The sequence below is a fragment of the Anabrus simplex genome, chromosome 2 (genome assembly GCF_040414725.1).
Source record: "Anabrus simplex isolate iqAnaSimp1 chromosome 2, ASM4041472v1, whole genome shotgun sequence".
Taxonomy (NCBI): domain Eukaryota; kingdom Metazoa; phylum Arthropoda; class Insecta; order Orthoptera; family Tettigoniidae; genus Anabrus; species Anabrus simplex.
In genome coordinates, this window is record NC_090266.1 from 704,741,511 (window position 1) to 704,759,939 (window position 18,429).

General features: G+C 41.4%; 1 protein-coding gene across 1 annotated transcript in view; it reads left to right on the forward strand.

Moving 5' to 3' along the window:
* Nucleotides 1-18,429, forward strand: part of LOC136863663 (rho guanine nucleotide exchange factor 11) — a 673,199-nt gene that overhangs the window by 556,861 nt on the left and 97,909 nt on the right. Inside the window, exon 9 of the mRNA XM_068226029.1 lies at nt 9,660-10,187. Within this exon, the coding sequence (XP_068082130.1) occupies nt 9,660-10,187 (528 nt within the window). The remainder of the gene's footprint in view (nt 1-9,659; nt 10,188-18,429) is intronic.

The window sequence follows — 18,429 nt, forward strand, 5'->3', positions numbered from 1 at the left end:
CTGCAACCACCCTGCATCCACCTTTCAACCACTGATCGCAACCTCCCTTCTAGAATCCCATTGAACACCTTGCCAGGTATACTGATCTATGATATACCTCCGTAGTTGCTACAATCCTTCCTGTTCCCTTGCTTGTAGATAGGTGTAATTACTGCCTTTGTCCAATCACTCCATGCAAATCTTATTATTCTATGAAACCATTTCATCCCTGCCTTCCCATTGTATTTCACCATTTCAGGTCTAATTTCATCTATTCCCGCTGCTTTATAACAATGGGATTTATTTGCCACCCTTTTCACTTCCTCAAGCGTAATTTCACCAACATCATTTTCCTCCTCCTGTGAGCTCGGTTTTGTGCGACGTCACAAGGAAAATTTCCTTTTATGTTGAGAAGATTGTCAAAGCAGTCCTTCCACCTGTCCAGTGATTCCCTGGTATCTATCATGAATTGACCTGATTTACCCAGAACACTACTCATTTCCATTTTCCCTCCCTTTCTAAGCTTCTTTATTACTGTCCAGGAAGATATCCCTACTGTTTGACCAAGCCTTTCCAGGTTATATCCAAAATCTTCCCACGACTTCCTACTGGATTCAACAATTATTTGTTTCACTCTGTTTCCTTCATCGGCAGTCGAGCGCAAGCAACGAAGGAAGGTGGATGTGCGGAGCAGTTAGTGAGAGAGATGGCGATCTCCTTGGCGCCATATCCGGCAGTTATTGGAGGATGCCAGAGATGCAGAAGTATGAAAATGGTAGGAAAAACGAAAAGCAAAGGATTTCTGGAGAAGAGGATGGTTGTGGCATCGGTGGCAGTGGTGGTGGCAATTTTACTAATTATTGGTGGCGTGGAATTGAACCCAGGCCCCGGTCCAAGTGGAATCATCGGTTGGATGGAAATTGAGACTATTAAAGAGATTGTGAAGGAGGCGTGTCCACTTGACCAGGTAAAGGAGCTAATAAAGAAGCTAATGAAAGAATAGTCGACGGAAATTAAGGTTATGAGGAGGTCACTGGAGGAGAAAATGGAGAAGCTGAGACTGAAGACAGAATATAATGCTGAAGAAGTAGTGGTTTTCAGAAAGAAGGTGAAATCTTTGAAAGAGGAGCTGGAGAAGGTGAAGAGAGAAGGGGCAACATGCTGCGAGGAATGCGCGAGGAAAAATATCTTCATCTACAGTATACAGGAGGGAGTGAAAGAAAATAAAGTGGATATAGTGTACAAGACGATGGATGTAATACAGAACAAAATGAAAATTAATTTTAGTGAAGTGGATATAGACGATATTGAAAGAGTAGGTAAAGTGAAAGGGCATAGGCCAATTAAAGTGAAGTTATTATCCACCTTGATGGCGGATATTGTGGTTAGAAATTTGAAAACCTACGAGGTAAAAAATGTGTGAATGAGACGAGACATGGGGAGTGACGGAAGTAGAATCATTAGAAATTTAAATAACCACCTAATGAGAGCCAGGAAACAAGGGCTGAGTGCTTTCATTAGGGGACAACACCTAGTGGTAGGGAATGGAAGTTAGTTTTGAACATGGTCTGTGAAAAGGCTGCAGGAAATGGATATTATTCATAAACAGGAAGGGTGTTTGGTGTCAAATCAAGGTGAATAAGTTTCAGAGAGGCCGAATTGCGATGATCAAGCAGGCAGCAGCAGCGCAAGCGAATCCAAGGTACATGAAGGCGTTAATGGAGATAGCAGAGATCACTAAGCCAGATGGAAGGGGGGAACGATGAAGGAAGGAACGGAGTCTGCTGTGAGGAGTATCGTGAAAGAAGAGAGGGGGAGCGAGGTGAAAAAAGAAGTGAAATTATGACAAGGGGAATATCCTTGAGTCTGAAAGACCTGTGGGGGAAGAATAAGAGAGGTCGGGATGAGAAAGTAAATAGAGTTCAAAAATGAGTAAAAATGATAGTTTGGACGCGAGAGGAGAATGTGCGATAATAACAAGAAGTAGGGCAAGTAACGTGAACGAAGGGGATAAAAACAAGGAAGGAAGAGGGTCGATAGAGGAGAGAAATACATAACTAGAATGGAAATTAAATTTTGTAAATATAGAAGGTTTGTTAGGTAAGATGGGGAACGAGGAAGTGATTAAATTAGTAGAGAGTTTTGATATTGTAGCCCTGCTAGAGACGTGGATAGTAGAAGGGGAGGTGTTTACATGGAGAGGGTTTGTGGTGAAGAATAAAACCAAAAGAAAGGAGAGGGCAATGGGGAGGAATCCCGGAGGAATTGTGGTCTTGATAAAGGAAGAGATTAGTGAGCGAATGGCAAACATCGAAAATGAGATAGGGGAGGTGATCTGGATTAGATTGAATATAAGGGATGGGGGAAAGGATAAAGAGAAGAACGTATGCTTGGCCTTTTTGTACAACCATCCAAATAATTCGCCCTACGCGAATGAAATTTTTTTCGAGGAACTTTTATATGAAATAAACGTGATTGGGGAGAAATACGAAGAAGATGGACAGATCTTATTTGGAGATTGGAATGCAAGAATAGGGGGCTTAAGCCTTGCCTATAATAAAGAGGGAGGTGAGAAGATGAAGAGATCGAGGTGTAGTGAAGATAAAGAGTGCAATAGTTATGGTTTAAAATTGCTTAAATGATGTGGCACAGGTAATATGTATATCTTAAACGGTTGGTGGAATGGAGATAGGGAAGGGAAAATGACATATATTACGCCACAGTGGTGGAGTGTGATAGATTTGGTAGTCAGCACGGAGGATATGCTTGACAGAATTATGACTCTTGAAGTAGGTGATTGGATCGAGTCTCATCATAGTCCGGTATATATTAGGTTAAGAAGTGATGAGGGGGAGGTAAAAAGAAGAGGCAGTAAGAGAGGCTCAGGTAATAGTTCGAGGTATCCTAAATATATATGGTCGGATGAGGTAAAAATGAGGTTTAAAAAGTTGCTAGAAAACGATATGCAAACGGTTAAGATAGGATGAAAGGTGGCGTTATGGGAAGGTAACGGAAGGGAACTGAGTTAATCGAGTGCCCGATAAAAAGGGTAGCTTGGACTGCAAAGGTTAGTAATAGGAAGAAGGAATGGGGAGGAGGTTTGTATAATAATGAATGCAAGAAGTTGAGGGTAGTAGTTATGAAAGTGCTAAAGGAGTTCAGAAAATGTGGAGGGAGCGAAAGAAGAAAGCAGTTTTGTGAATTAAGGAAATAATATAAGGCGAAAATTGATGAGAGAAAGATAGCATGGCAGAGAGAGCAGACGGAGGCAATAAATAGACAATGTGAAATGAACCAACCTGATAAAGTTTGGACAAGAGCGAATAAAATTAACAAGGGGAAGGGGTATGTAAAAACAAAGACTGTGAAGATTGAATGGATTACTTTCGTAAATTATTACCTGGGGGAGACAGATGGAGAGAAAAAAGAGGGAAATTGTTCATGCAGAGGGGATTAGTGGTGGAGATCTATCAGCTCAATAAAGAGATAACAGGGGATGAGATAATGGAAGTGGCAGGTAAAATGAAGATCAAGTCAGCAGGAGATAGAAAGGGACAAATAACGTATTTTGGAAAGAAATAGTGAAAAATAAATAGATGAGGGAGGTATACTAAAGTTATTTAATAAAGGGTGTGAGAATGGAAGGTTCCCAGGAGAATGGAAAAAGGTAATTATATGCCCAATATATAAGAAGAAAGGAGATAGAAATATTCCGAATAACTATAGAGGAATAACTCTGCTGGATTCGTTGAGAAAGATTTATACATGCATTTTGGCTAATAGATTGAGAGATTGGGTTGAGGAACTTGGGATACTGTCGATTTTAGGGTGGGTTTAGAAGGGATAAAAGGACGACTGGCAATATAATGTTAGTTAGAATGATTCTTGAGAAAAACCTGAGGAAATTAAAGGGGAAATTGTTGGGAAAAGCATTTGATACAGTGAGTCGAAGTGCGATGGTTGAAAAATTAAGAATGGTTGGGATCTCAGGAAAAAGTATACGTGCGATAGAGGCTATATATGGGTCTATTTACTGCTGTATTCTGGTCGAGGAAGGAGTGGTAAGTGAGCTGATTGAATGTGACATGGGTTTGAAGCAGGGTTGCAAACTATCCCCTATTTTACTTTTAATATTTATAAATGATATTTTGCAGGGACATGGAGAGGATGAATGGGTCTGTTATTAACGTTATCGGTGGGAGGTTTGCAAAAAAGGTCTAAATGCTGTCTCAGAATATGCTAATAACTGGGCGTTGAAAATGAATTGTAATAAGACTAATGTGTTGGTAGGCCGGAAAAATAAAACGAGAGAGAGCAGAAGGAAGTGGATCATGCAAGGCGAGATAATTTAGTAGGTGGATAAGTTGGAATATCTGGGAGTCATTATTAATAAATAGCGGGATGGGAGGACCAGACCTAAAGAGTTGAGTGGAAGGGAGTAGCAACTATGTCAGTCATAAAAATCTTAGAAAGCAAATTCCCGGGAATAAGGTATGAAACAAAAAGGATGGTTTATAAAACGGTGGTCCTAATCAGAGTTCTTTATGATGCTGAGGTGCGAGGGGTTGAAAAAGATAGAGATAATCTAAATTAGACAGCCAGTAGATTCAGCAAAACGGTGATGAGTGTTCCGCTTTGCACTGCCAGTTCTGGGAAGTTAGTAATTTCCGGAGAGTATATGGAAGTAGAAGTTCTGAAGAGGGTACTGAGATATTGGTAGCGATTAAGGAGAGGGGAAGGTGGCTTACTGTTGCAAGCAGCTTTCCAACATCAGATTCCAAGTAGGTATAGTGAATGCTGGGCTAATAACGTGGAAAGAATTATGGAAGGTCTGGGATTACGGTACTTATGGGATGAAGACTGAAGTACAAGGGGTAGAGGTTTGTGGAAGATTGTCATAAGGAGAGTAAGGGATATACAACTGCAAACTTGGAGGGAGGAATGTTGGAAAACAGAGACACTAGATATATTTAATAGGATTGGTTTAGTTAATAGGATAAGAATTAGTAATGTAGGCAGATCGGCGAGAAGTGGTTTCTTATGGTGGTTGACGGGTTTGTATAAGAATAAGGGATGGATAAGGAATAAAGGTACAATAGTATGTATTTTATCATCTGATAGTTGAGTGTAAAGAAACCAAATGATTGAGATGAAAGGGTATTGAGCGAGAACCAGATAAGCAAGTTAAGACAGACTGGTAATGAGCAAAAAATTATTTGGTGGCTTGTGAAAGAATGAAAATGTGCAGGTAGTGTATGTAAATATTTTAGTGCAGTGAGTAAATTGTGTGTTAAGAAATTAAGTATAGGAAATATTTTTAGGAGTGATGGGTTTAACAGGGGTTACGAATGTTGGGGTATTTTCTGTCTGTTTCTTATTGATATGTTAGGTAATGCTAAACACTTGGTGGCTTGTTGTGACATCTGAGTATAAAAAATGAACAGAGTAAAGACAGAAGGACGTGTTGTGAAGGTGCTCCGCAAGATAATTCTTCTAGCTGTGTCAGCAATTATAGAAGAGACAGTGTCCTAACTCAAGTACAGGTTTCCGTGAGGGGAGAGGGGAAAGAGAGGAAAAGAAGAGAACAGGCGATGGAACGCGGCCCCCGCATAACAACAGGTTAGCCGTTGGAAAGTGGGGGATGATCCAAGGGAGGGGATACTGCGTTGACACAGTTAAAGTAAGTGCAATGTCAGTCTCGACTAGTGTATCCTTTTTGTGTTTATTTGTTTATATTTCCTCTACGTAGCTGATGGAGAAATCTGTAGTGTTGTAGAAGGAAATAAAGATATGGTATGGTATGTTACTTTCATCTACGTACAAGTAATTCCCTGTCTGCATCAGTGCTAGTTTGGAGCCATTTCTGATACGCCTTCGTTTCACGTTTACAAATTGCTCTCCCTCCATCATTCCACCAAGATGTTCGTTTTTTTCATCCTTACACAAATTTGTTCCTAGGCATTCCCATGCGGTTTTTCCTACAGCATTCCTGTATGCCACCCGTTCACTTTCTGTATCCTAAATATAATTACAGTGCTCTATTTGGAACTTTCCACTTATCATATCCATGTACTTCTAAGTTTCTCGTCCTGGAGATTTTCTGCCCTTGTTCGTCTGCAGATAGATTTCACTTTCTCTACCCTACGTCTAGAGATATTTAGTTCACTACACATCAGATGGTGGTCCGCATCAGCCAAAATATTGACGGAAAACCCGTACATTCCTAACGGATTCCTTGAATTCAATGTCGGTTAAGATTTTATAGTCTATTATGGATCTGGTTAAGATACAGTGAATAGCCGTATGTTTGAAGAATGTACTCGGAAATGCTAATCCGATACTAGCACAGAAGTCCAGCAATCGCTTCCCATTCCTATTAGCTTCCAGATCTTCCACACATTGATCAATCACCTTTTCGTATCCTTTAGTTCTATTTCCAACTCACGCATTGTAATCGCCCATTACACTGTCCTGTCCTTGCTGTTGACCCTGACTACGGTGTCAATTACTGCTTCATAAAACTCGTCAACTATACTCTCATTTGCACCTTCACATGGTGCATACATTGAGACAATTCCTCCACTGCCAAATATACTTGCATCATCCGCTCATTTGCGTGCTTAACAGAAACTATGCTGTGTGCAGTAGTATTTCTGAAGAATAGTCCCACCCCGCACTCTGCCTTGTCCTTCTTAACACCCGTCAAGTACACTGTATAATCTCCTATTTCTCCCTCGCTATTTCCCCTTACTGCAATATAGTTAACTCCTAGCACATTCAGATGCATCCTCTTTGCTGACTCAGCCAGTTCTACATTCTTTCTTCCATTAGCCCCATTAATATTGATAGCGCCCCATCGTTTTTGTTCACCAAGTTGTTTCCAAGGATTCCGTCACCTGCAAATGGGGAGTGGGATATTGTTACCCCCATAGGTAAGAGAATTGCTTAAAACGTTCTGAGCGTAATCAGTAAAAATTCTGTGAAGCAGGATGTTACCCTTACTTACACATGGTCTCAGTGAGGATCTCATCTCTACCGTGTTAGCGACCTTTGGTGCATTGCAATAGTCCTAGCCACTTGAGCACAAGGGGGGCCATCACTCAGAATATGTCCGAGATACCCACTCCCATTCCATGGCAACTGGTATCCCGACTCCCCGGACGACTCACTAGGCCACTCAGCCGTTACCCTTGGTTCATGAACTAGGACGTGACTAAAGTAACACAAACAGAGACTTAATATAATTTGTATTAAATAATGCCACTAGTGGATGCCTAATCTCAAAACGCATGCACTTTTAGTTGAAAAATTGAAATATAGGAGATAGTGAGTTTTGGAAAGAACGCCCACAATTACCAGCAATCGCATTGCACTAGGAAACCTTCCATATCGTGTTGATGTACTTCACTAGAGAACAAAATACGGCGTGAGTGACAAAAGTCAAGGTGGTGACTTCGAAGTTAGGGAAGATAATAATGCCGAGATGTATAGGGTCAAAGGAAACTGGTGCACCAAATTAACACAATTAGGAGATCTTGAGGATAGGATCACAATGTTGAAAGTTTCAGGTCTATAGCTTGCACCGTTACGCTATAATATCACAATAGAATCAGTGATGTAAAGGGTTAATGGCACCAAATGCAAGAAGATGGAGTAGGTATACAAATATCGAGGAATAACTGTAAGAACAAATTCTTAGTGGTTATTTTTCCTATGACTCGATGAGTTTAGCGGCAAAAAAAAATTGTGACTTGAATGGTAGCAAATAACATGTGGCAACGCAGTTTGCAATGAAGCAAACGGTGCACAGGGTCAGCAGTCTCGTTGCAGAGCGATATAATGTTTGTAACCCGGACATGGCTGGAGTGTAGCTAATGAACACATACCTGTTAGCCATGGCACAATTCACATCAAGGGAATATTTGGACATGATTTTAATTTACGGCGAAGTAGGACAGAATGCTCGTGCAACTACGGAGAAGTACGATGAAGGATTCCCACAATGAAAGTGTCCATATCGGCGTACGATCAATCAGTCACTGTTGATCTGCATTTAGGGTAGTCTCCCAGGTGGGAGATACCCTATCAGTTGTTTACCTAATCTCTCCTTAAAAGATGTTAAAGAAGCTGGAAATTTGTCAAAAATCTCAATCAGTTCCTAATTTCTCTTCCTATAAACGAGTATTTGCCCCAATTTTCCCCCTAAATAACAACTTTATCTTCATACTATGATCTTTCCTACTTTTAAAAGATCCGCTCAAGCTTACTTGTTGTGGGCCGGGCTGAGTGGCACAGACGGTTAAGGCGCTGGCCTTCTAACGCCAACTTGGCAGGTTCGATCCTGGCTGAGTCCGGTGGTATTTGAAGGTGCTCAGATACGACAGCTTCGTGTCGGTAGATTTACTGGCACGTAAAAGAACTCCTGCGGGACTAAATTCCGGCACCTCGGCGTCTCCGAAGACCGTAAAAGTAGTTAGTGGGACGTAAAGCAAATAGCATTATTATTTTAAAAAGCTTACTTGTCTACTAATGCCATTCCACGCCTTCTCTCCACTGACAGCTTGAAACATACCACTTAGTAAAGCATCTCGCCTCCTTACTCCCAAGTCTTCCCAGCCCAAAGTTTGCACAATCTTCGTAACACTACTGCTCTTTTGACGGATATCACCCAGAACAAATCGTGCTGCTTTCCTTTCTCGTATCAAGAAATCCTGGTTGGGTCCCATACACAGGAACCATATTCGAAATGCGTTCTTACCAGAGACTTATACACCCTCTACTTTACATCATTGCTACAACCCACAAATACCGTCATAACCATGTGAAGCGATCTGTAACCTTTCTTAACAATCTCGTTAATATGATTACCCCAATGAAGACCATTCCTTATAGTAACACTTACTGTAGGTATTTGCAGTGATCCCCACCCCACCAACATAGTAATTAAAACTGATTACCTTTGATAAACATGCCCTGTTCAACGAAGTATATTCATCGAAGGCATTCGTAAATCAAGATAAGGAACAATGGCAACATATGATACGTGCAAAATGGAGTAATGTTTTCTCGCATTTCAAGAAGAAACTGGCAACTGCATAATCTTGTTGAATTCTGTTTCATTTAGCAGGGAATAATGCTACTGTTGAGAGAATTTCCTTGGCTCAGGACATGATGTGGACTACTTAAGAATCAAGGTTTGATTGTTACCACAAACATTCCAATTACATATCAGGAATTTGCGACAAATCTTATTTCATGATAAGACATATTACAAAAGATCCAAACATCAGAAAAAATATGTTGCCAGAAGTTCTGTTTCTGTTTACCAGGGAGTACTATTTCTGTTGAGAGAGTTTTCTTGAATATGGATAAGATGTGGACTTCTCAATAACGATTAAGTGACAATACAGAACAATAATATTTGTTTCAATTTTGTAATAATTTAAGTTAATATACTGATAAAATTATATAATGATAGTGAATATTAACATTTGTAAAAATACCAAAGATAGCATCAGAAACAACAATAATGACTACATGTACCTGCGATATAGCGATCATAGTGTGAAGCTGAAATGTGTCCCCAGATTTCAGGTAAAAAGGAATCTAATTACCTTATTCTAAAAGGAATGGCTCTATTCAGCAATCAAATTATGTGAATTATGATGTCTGTGTTCCAGTTCGAGAGGTCCAGCCGTGGAAAGGCCGGCAGTCTCTGTGGACTGGAAGAGGTGCTCAGCTGCATGCAACCTATAGATTTCGACGACGAGCAGCTATCCCGTTATCGCGGTATGTGTTGGACAGAATTTGTGGCTCATGTAGAGGAGAAGGCTGGCCATAAAAGCCCCAGCAGTAGTGGTAGCTCAAGCTCATCTCCCAGTCCGGAGCCTTCACCTCCTCCCCCTCCGCCGCCACCACCAGTTCCATCACCACCACCACGCAGGCGGCTTAGAGGCAACTTGGTTCGTGCCCAGAGCGAGCGCTGTTTTGAGCGTCGTCTGACAGGAGCGAAGGCGATGTGGCGGGGTTTGGACAAGACTTTGCCACTGCGCCCTAGCCCTTTGGTATCCACTCTCAGCGAAAAGGATCTCCTGGTGTCTCCAGTATCAACCACTAGTCGAATAGAAAGCAAAAGAAGAGAAGCAGTATGGGACCTCTTCCAGAGTGAATGCGCCTTCCTCTATGATCATCTCATGATTCTGAAAAATGTAAGAAGCCTCAATACATATTGTAGACTGTTAAATAAGCATGTGATGATGTGACAATCTCCCAAATTACATGTACATTCTTTTATTTTCTAGATGGTTCGACAAATCAAATCAAGTCACAGTCAGACATTTATAGGGGTTTAATGTCAATGTTGCCTCTTGTTCATAAATGAAGCAATGATAGCAACAGCAGTAGTGCCATGGTCAGTGATGGGAAAAGTACAAGAAAAAGTAATTAGACTGAATGGTACCTGATGAATACTTTATTAATTACAATCACAAGTTATTTTTCAAAGAGTGATCAGTAAAATTACCGTATAAACGCGAATAATCCCCGTACCCTAATTTTAAGGAGAATTTAGAAAACTTCTAATTACTGGACATTTGGCTTTGTTGAATAATAATAATACAGTAGAGTCCGTTAAAGCAAGAAATCATAAGGGCGGAAAATGTATTCGCCATAGAAGTTGTCGTTATTTTCAATTTTTTGTAAAGATCAGAAAAGATACCAAAATACGCATTAAAATCGGTATTAAACGATAATCCGTTACCAACTGTTCGAAACTTACGTTTACGTGGATGAACTCCGTTGATGTTATTCTGTACAGAGTAATAATTAAGTTACAAGATTGTTATCTCAATAATGTAGTGAGATTGACAGAAGGCAATGGTATGACGATTAACGGGGTTAAAAGTCAGGTTGTGAGTTTCACAAATAGGAAAAGTCCTCCCAGTTTCAATTACTGCGTTGATGGAGTGAAATATCCTTTTGGGGATCATTGTAAGTATCTAGGTGCTAATATAAAGAAAGGTCTTCATTGGAGTAATCACATAAATATGATTGTAAATAAGGGCTACAGGTCTCTGCACGTGGTTATGAGTGCAGTTAGGGGTTGTAGTGAGAACGTAAAGGAGATGGCCCCAGCTGGAGTAAAACTGGAAGAAAATCCAAAGGAAAGCAGCTCGATTTGTTTTGGTTGATTTCCGACGAAAGAGTGGCGTTACAAAAATGTTGCAAAGCTTGGGCTGGGAAGACTTGGAAGAAAGAAGACGAGCTGCTCGACTAAGTGGTATGTTCCGAGCTGTCAGTGGGGAGACGGCGTGGGAGGACATCAGTTAACGAATAAGTTTGAGTGGTGTCTTTAAAAGTAGGAAAGATTAAAATATGAAGATAAAATTGGAATTCAAGAGGACAAATTGGGGCAAATATTCGTTTATAGGAAGGGGAGTTACGGATTGGAATAACTTACCAAGGGATGTTCAATAAATTTTCAATTTCTTTGCAATCATTCAAGAAAAGGCTAGGAAAACAACAGATAGGGAATCTGCCACTTGGGCGACTGCCTTTAATGCAGATCAGAAGTGATTGATTGTATATTGTATACTCGTTAGTCATTTTCTAATTCCGACACTGTGTGAAGCGCATATTAAATTTCATTCTTAAAAATTAAAATAGTATTACTCCTGAGGTTTCTGTGGCAAACATCTCACTTTTACTACTCAAACAGCGTCAATTAACATAACTTCAGCATGTGTTTATCATAAAAGCATACTTCAGGCCGCAGTAGAGTAATGACCACCTTTTCGCTAAAATTTTAGGTGGGAACAGCCTTTCTGAAATTTAAACAGACGCGAAGCTATAGGGCCTGTAATCTTACCTCCAAAATCAGTGATACCGGGCGAGTTGGCCGTGCGCGTTGAGGCACGTGGCTGTGAGCTTGCATCCGGGAGATAGTAGGTTCGAATCCCACTATCGGCAGCCCTGAAGATGGTTTTCCGTGGTTTCCCATTTGCACACCAGGCAAATGCTGGGGCTGTACCTTAATTAAGGCCACAGCCGCTTCCTTTCAACTCCTAGGCCTTTCCCATCCCATCGTCGCCATAAGACCTATCTGTGTCGGTGCGACGTAAAGCCCCTAGCAAAAAAATCAGTGATACACGCTGCCATATCTTGAAAAGTATCACATTCTGACTTCATTTCTTTTACGTCGCACTGACACAGATAGGTCTTTTGGCGACGATGGGTTGAAGAAGGCCTAGGAGAGGGAAGGAAGCGGCCGTGGCCTTCATTAAGGTACAGCCCCAGCATTTTCCTGGTGTGAAAATGGGAAACCACGGAAAACAATCTCCAGGGCTGCCGACAGTGGGATTTGAACCCACTATCTCCCGGATGCAAGCTCACAGCTGCGCGCTCCTAACCGCACGACCAACTCACCCAGTTACTTCATTTCAGTATCTAGTATTAAAACTAAGCGGTGACTTACTTCAGCCTTTATTTTTAACGAGTTAACAACTGCTATCGGCCACGTTATTTAGGCTATGCACTTATTGCGAAAACACGTTCTTTCCTTTAGTTCGAATTTGTATGTTTGGAGTACATTGACGGGTAAAGATCGATGCGATGTATAAATATCGTATAGTACGAAAACAAGCCAAAGATGATGTACTACAGTTTTTGGCAGTAAATGAAAGATTGGTAACACTGCGTATTAAAATGCGATTCTATAACTTAACAATCGTAAATGTATATGCACCAACGGAAGACAAGGAACAGATAGTCAAGGATCAGTTCTATGCTGAACTGGAACGAGTGCTAGATCCAATCCCATCAAACGATGCTAAGATGATAATAGGAGACCTAAAAGCACAAATTGGGAAGGAGGAGATATATTAAGGAATAATAGGGATCCATAGTTTACACAACAATACTAATGATAATGGACAGAGATTGCTTGACCTTGCTACCAGCAGAAACATGAAAGTGATGTCAACTTGTTTCCCTCATAAAGAGGTACACAAGCAAACATGGATATCGTCGGATGGAAAGACCTGTAATCAAATACACCACGTAATGATGGAGAAAAGATGGGCATCTAATATCATGGTTGTCAGATCATTCAGAGGAACAAGTTGTGGCTCCGACCACTTTCTAGTTAAGGCAATCTTAGGGTGCCGCATTATGAAAACAAGAAAGGAAGGAATGAATAGGATAGAAAAGTACAATACTACTGAACTGAAGAATAAGGAAGTATCAGAAAGATACGGGAAAAGAATGGCAGAAGTGCTGGTAGAGAAATGGATTGCTCTGAAGGAAAGCGTTAAGGCCGTGGCAAAGGACACACTAGACATTGTACCCAAAAGGAACACAAAGGAATGGTTTGATGAGGAATGCCAAAAAGCCATAGAAGAAAGAGATAAAGCATATAAAGCATACCTAGAGAGACCAACAAGGGTGAAGAAACAAGAGGTTGAAAACCAGAATAAAGAAGTAAGGAATGTATGTCGAAGAAAGAAGAGAAGAAAATTAAATGAGAAAATGGCTAGAATAGTGAAGGAATTTAGAGAAGATAATAGCTACATGGCTTACAGAGAAGTTAAGGAAGTGAAAGAAGGATTCAAGGCAAGAACAAACATGTGAAATGACAGAAATGGACAGCTTTTTGGAGATAAAGAAAGGATCCAAGATAGATGGAAGGAATATTTCCAACACCTCCTGAACCCAGTAGAAATGAAAGGGAAAACACCAACTGCCTCAAGGAATAACACTGAGACAAATGAATCAGAAGTCACAGCACCATCTATGCAAGAAGTGATACAAGCCATACAGCAACTGAAAAACAATAAAGCACCAGGTATCGATGGAATCCCTGCAGAGTTGTGGAAATACGGAGGAACCACACTACAAGAAGCTATATATGATCTAATTGTGAGTGTGTGGAATACAGAAGAAATACCTGAAGAGTGGCGCAAAGGCATCATATGCCCAATATACAAGAAAGGGGATAAGTTGGTGTGTAGCAATTATAGAGGGATCACACTGCTGTGTATAATATATAAGCTGTTCACCTCAATCCTGAAGAAGAGACTAGAACCCCTGGCGGAAGAAATTCTAGGAGAATACCAGGCAGGGTTCCGGAAGGGAAGATCCACTATTGATCAGATATTTACTGTGAAACAAGTGTTGGAGAAGTGATGGGAACGGGGCATAGATGTGGTACAGATGTTTATCGACTTTCAACAAGCATACGACTCTACTGACAGGGATAAATTAATGAAGATATTAAGCGAGTTCAAGATACCAGAAAAGCTGGTGTGACTGGTGGAATTAACTATGAGAAATACGATGGTGGGAGTAAAAATTCAGACTGAAGTAGGCAGCTTCTTCGAAGTGAATCAGGGATTGAAGCAAGGAGATGGCTTAGCACCAATTCTATTTAACCTGGCACTAGAATCAGTGATTAGAAAGTTAAGGGTGGACACCAGTGGAACACTTCTATACAAAACAGCTCAACTAGTTGGATATGCCGATGACATAAATTTGATGGGAAGAACAACAAGGACAGTTAAAGAAGCATTTGAAGACCAGAGTAGAGAAGGCAAAGAGATTGGACTTAGGATCAATGAACAAAAGACGAAGTTAATGGTGCAGGCTTGGAGAAGGAAGTATACAAATGACCAACTTGTCCCTAAAGGATCCAAAGTGGAGGTGGTGGATGATTTCAAATATCTTGGTGTACATCTAAGCAACAAGAATGAGGAAATGGTGGAAATACAGGCAAGAATTCAAGCTGCCAACAAAGCATACTTCGCAGTACTACCACTTTTCAGAAGTAGAGATATAAACCAGAGAGTAAAAGTTATGCTATACAAAACCCTCATTCGCAGTATAGTGATGTATGGAAGTGATACGTGGACCCTCCCACAGAAAGCCGTGGAGAAGAGAGATTCCTTCGAAAGGAAATCCCTGAGGAGAATTTATGGACCCATATGCGTGCAAGAGGAATGGAGGATTAGATATAACAATGAACTATATTCCCTGTATGGGGAGGCACCCCTGTCGCATGCCATTCGAATGAAGAGACTTAAATGGGCAGGTCATCTAATTAGGATGGAAGAACACCGAATCCCAAAGAAGGTATTCTTAGGAGACTTTGGAGGAGGAAGAGCTGTGGGAAGGTCACATAACAGATGGGAAGATGGTGTACATCTTCAAGATCCGGAATTGGAGAATAGCTGCACGAGATCGACAAGTATGGCGGAGAGCAACTGGGGAGGCCATGACACGAAAACGGGCCGTCGCGCCATAGGTAAGGTAAGGTATAAATATCGACGACGGAAAACATAACGCGCGCTAAATTATTATAATAACGGAAGAAACAGTGAAAGCGTTCTCGGTGCAATCTAAGTATATTATACATTTACATATAGAAAAAGAAAATATCATCACCACGGAGTTCTTAGTACAGGCCGTACTCGCTATGCTATAGACTACTACTACGGTACTACAATAGCTAACACTCGAAAACGAGTAGGTTGATCTTCCAATCAGAACTCATTTCATTTGCGGGTTCGTAGGTGACTGAAGAGCTCAATACGGGCGGCACAGAATGTTCCGCAGAGATGGCAGATAGTCCCAGGTGGAGAAGCCATTGTTCTCGAATTTCGTTCTTTTTCCATCCTTCGTTGTCTCTTTTCGTTCGTTATTCGCCTGCGGTTTTCTTCAAAAAGTAGTGTGCCGCGATGAACTAAAGATCTCCAGGATGAACGGTTGAGGGCTAAGGTCTCTCAGTTGTTAACATCAATGTTACACACCTTCACGTTAGCCTTAAATACATCTTTAAATCACTTCCTTTGATCTCCCAAACAACGTTTACCCACTGTTAACTCAAGGTAAAACACTTGCTTGGGAATGCCATTGTCGGGCATGCGTATTACGTGCCCTGTCCATCGTAGCTGACGTCTTGAAACCATACTGGTGGTCTGTGGCTCTTCAAGTACGCTGACAGTTGTGCGTCTTTCTTGCCAGGTTATATGCAAAATTCTTCTTAAACATCGCTGCTGATAGCGTTCCAACTTGTTAATATGCCGCCTGTAGCATGTCCAGGATTCAGATCCATATAATAAGCTGGGAAGTACAACCGAATTTTATACGAGGATCTTTGTTGCGACACTGACATCATGACTGTCAAACACTTGGGATCGTAGTTTGGCAAAGGATGCTCCAGCACGGTTGATTCTAAATTGGATTTCCGAATATATATATTTGCGCTTGATGAGAGGATGCAGCCAAGGTACACTACACTAGTGTCCAAAAGTTAAGCATAATCACTAAACGAGGCCATACCGTCTGATAGGAATGTCAGACGGATTGCTGAACAAACGGAAGCTGACACACACCATAATTAAGTCACACAACTTGTCCAATAAAACAGTGTCAGAAAAGTTCCGATAGCTAAGGCACACCTTTGATAGCAACTAACAAAACTTGGTAATGTCTTCCACAAAAAAATATGCTGTTAATAGGGTGTGTGGTTACTCCAAACGGCCACACATGCTTCGCAGTGACGTGGCATGTTCTCTATTAGATGGTCCAAGAGTTCTTGTGGCAGTCGATACCATTCCTACGAAAGCGCAATGCGAAGGTGTTGGAGGGTATTTGGTGGAGGCTGACGGGATGAAATCAATGACGTGATATATGATAGTACGGAGAGGGTAAAACCCGGTGCCGCCACATCGCCTATTCCTGTCGAACAGCACCAAGGGGTCTGCTCAAGGCTTAACGTCCCCATCCGACGGACGAATCACCATCAGCAGCGTCATATGCCCTCACTCCATATGAGCACTTCGGAGAGATTTGAAATTTAATCCTGGCTTTGGCACGCAACCTAGTGATTAGAAATTGTATACCACCACCTCCCCTACCCTGCCGGCCAACATTCTGATGGTGATTTTTTTTCTACCAACGGGACTCGACCAGGCTAACCTCGGTGTCAGACCGTTTAGACTTCAGCGCCTTCACGTTCACGGCCACCAGGCGGGCCAAGCAGTTCTCTATATTGTGAGGCATATTCTGAAATTCCTAATTTCATGGTATCAAAAGCGTGTTTAAAGCTCTTCCGTTGTATTCTCCTCTGGGGGGATAGTGAATAATTCATAACTGATCTGTTAATTCGCTGATCTGTCCAACAATCATCCGCTCCTGTCATTGCTTTGGTGATCAAAACGTCGCGAAGATCTTTCTTGCGGACAATTATATAATCAATGAGATGCCAGCGCTTCGATCTAGAATGTTGCCATGAATTTTTAAGGCGATTCTTCAGGCGAAAAATGGTGTTAGTGATTGTTAAATCATGTTCAGCACGTACTGAAAGAAGTCGAATACAATTAGAGTTTTCACTGCCAATTCCATCCTTGCCAATGACACCATTCCATACAATGTTGTCCTTGCCCACTCTGGCATTAAAATCGCCTAGTAAGATTATTTTGTCTTGTTGATTAATGTTTGACAGGATGCCATCCAGTTCTGAATAAAATGATTCTTTGATGTCATCATCAGGATCTGGTGTGGGGACATATGCGCTGATCACCGTGGCATGTTGGTTGCCATTTAACCGAAGTCTTAATGTCATAAGGCGTTCATTATATCCAGTGGGAAGTTCTGACAGTTCCTTGAGAAGATTATTCTTGATAGCAAAGCCTACTCCGTGCAGTTGGCGCTCACTGGTAGCTTTCCACTTCCGAAAGAAGTTGTAACCTGCACCTTGTTCATTCAACTAACCTTCACCAGAAGGACGGGTTTCCTGGAGTGCTGCTACGTCGCGGTTATTTCTTCTTAATTCTCTACCCACTGTAGCTGTTCTCTCCGTTGCGGAGTCATTATTGAGTGTTGTTACATTTCATATTGCAAAATATCATTTCTTAATGTTCCACCGCATAAAGGTGATACCATCGGACGCAGCTATCCGATCGGTAATATTAGAGGCTGACCATGTTCAGGGCACATTTTCTGGCCCCTTCCCTATGTACTATGAGCAGAGTGGGTCCTAAATAGGACTGCTCAGACGTAGATGCAGCAATCGAATTGATCTACAGCCACAGCCCTAAGCAAGGCGATCGATCACACATGTACCACATACGTGCCAAGTTATCACTAGAGGTTTCCAGACATCACAATCCTGTCCCCGTCGCAACTTCTTGATCGCCGCAGGACATTCGGAAGAAGTCATACGTTGTTGGAAGACTGCTGTGCGTGAATTCTTTTAGAGTGAGTGTGTTGTTGCACATCAACAAACGCACTTTACTTGAAGACTAGGAAATATGTTTAATGGCAAGGAGAAGCAAGACGATTGAAGGATTGCTAATCATTACAGCCTTCGTCCGCCATTCCAGTCGAGTAAGGACACACTGTCCGAACGACTCGTCCGTCGTTGAGGACTTTTCATGCCGTTGACCACATGTGGTT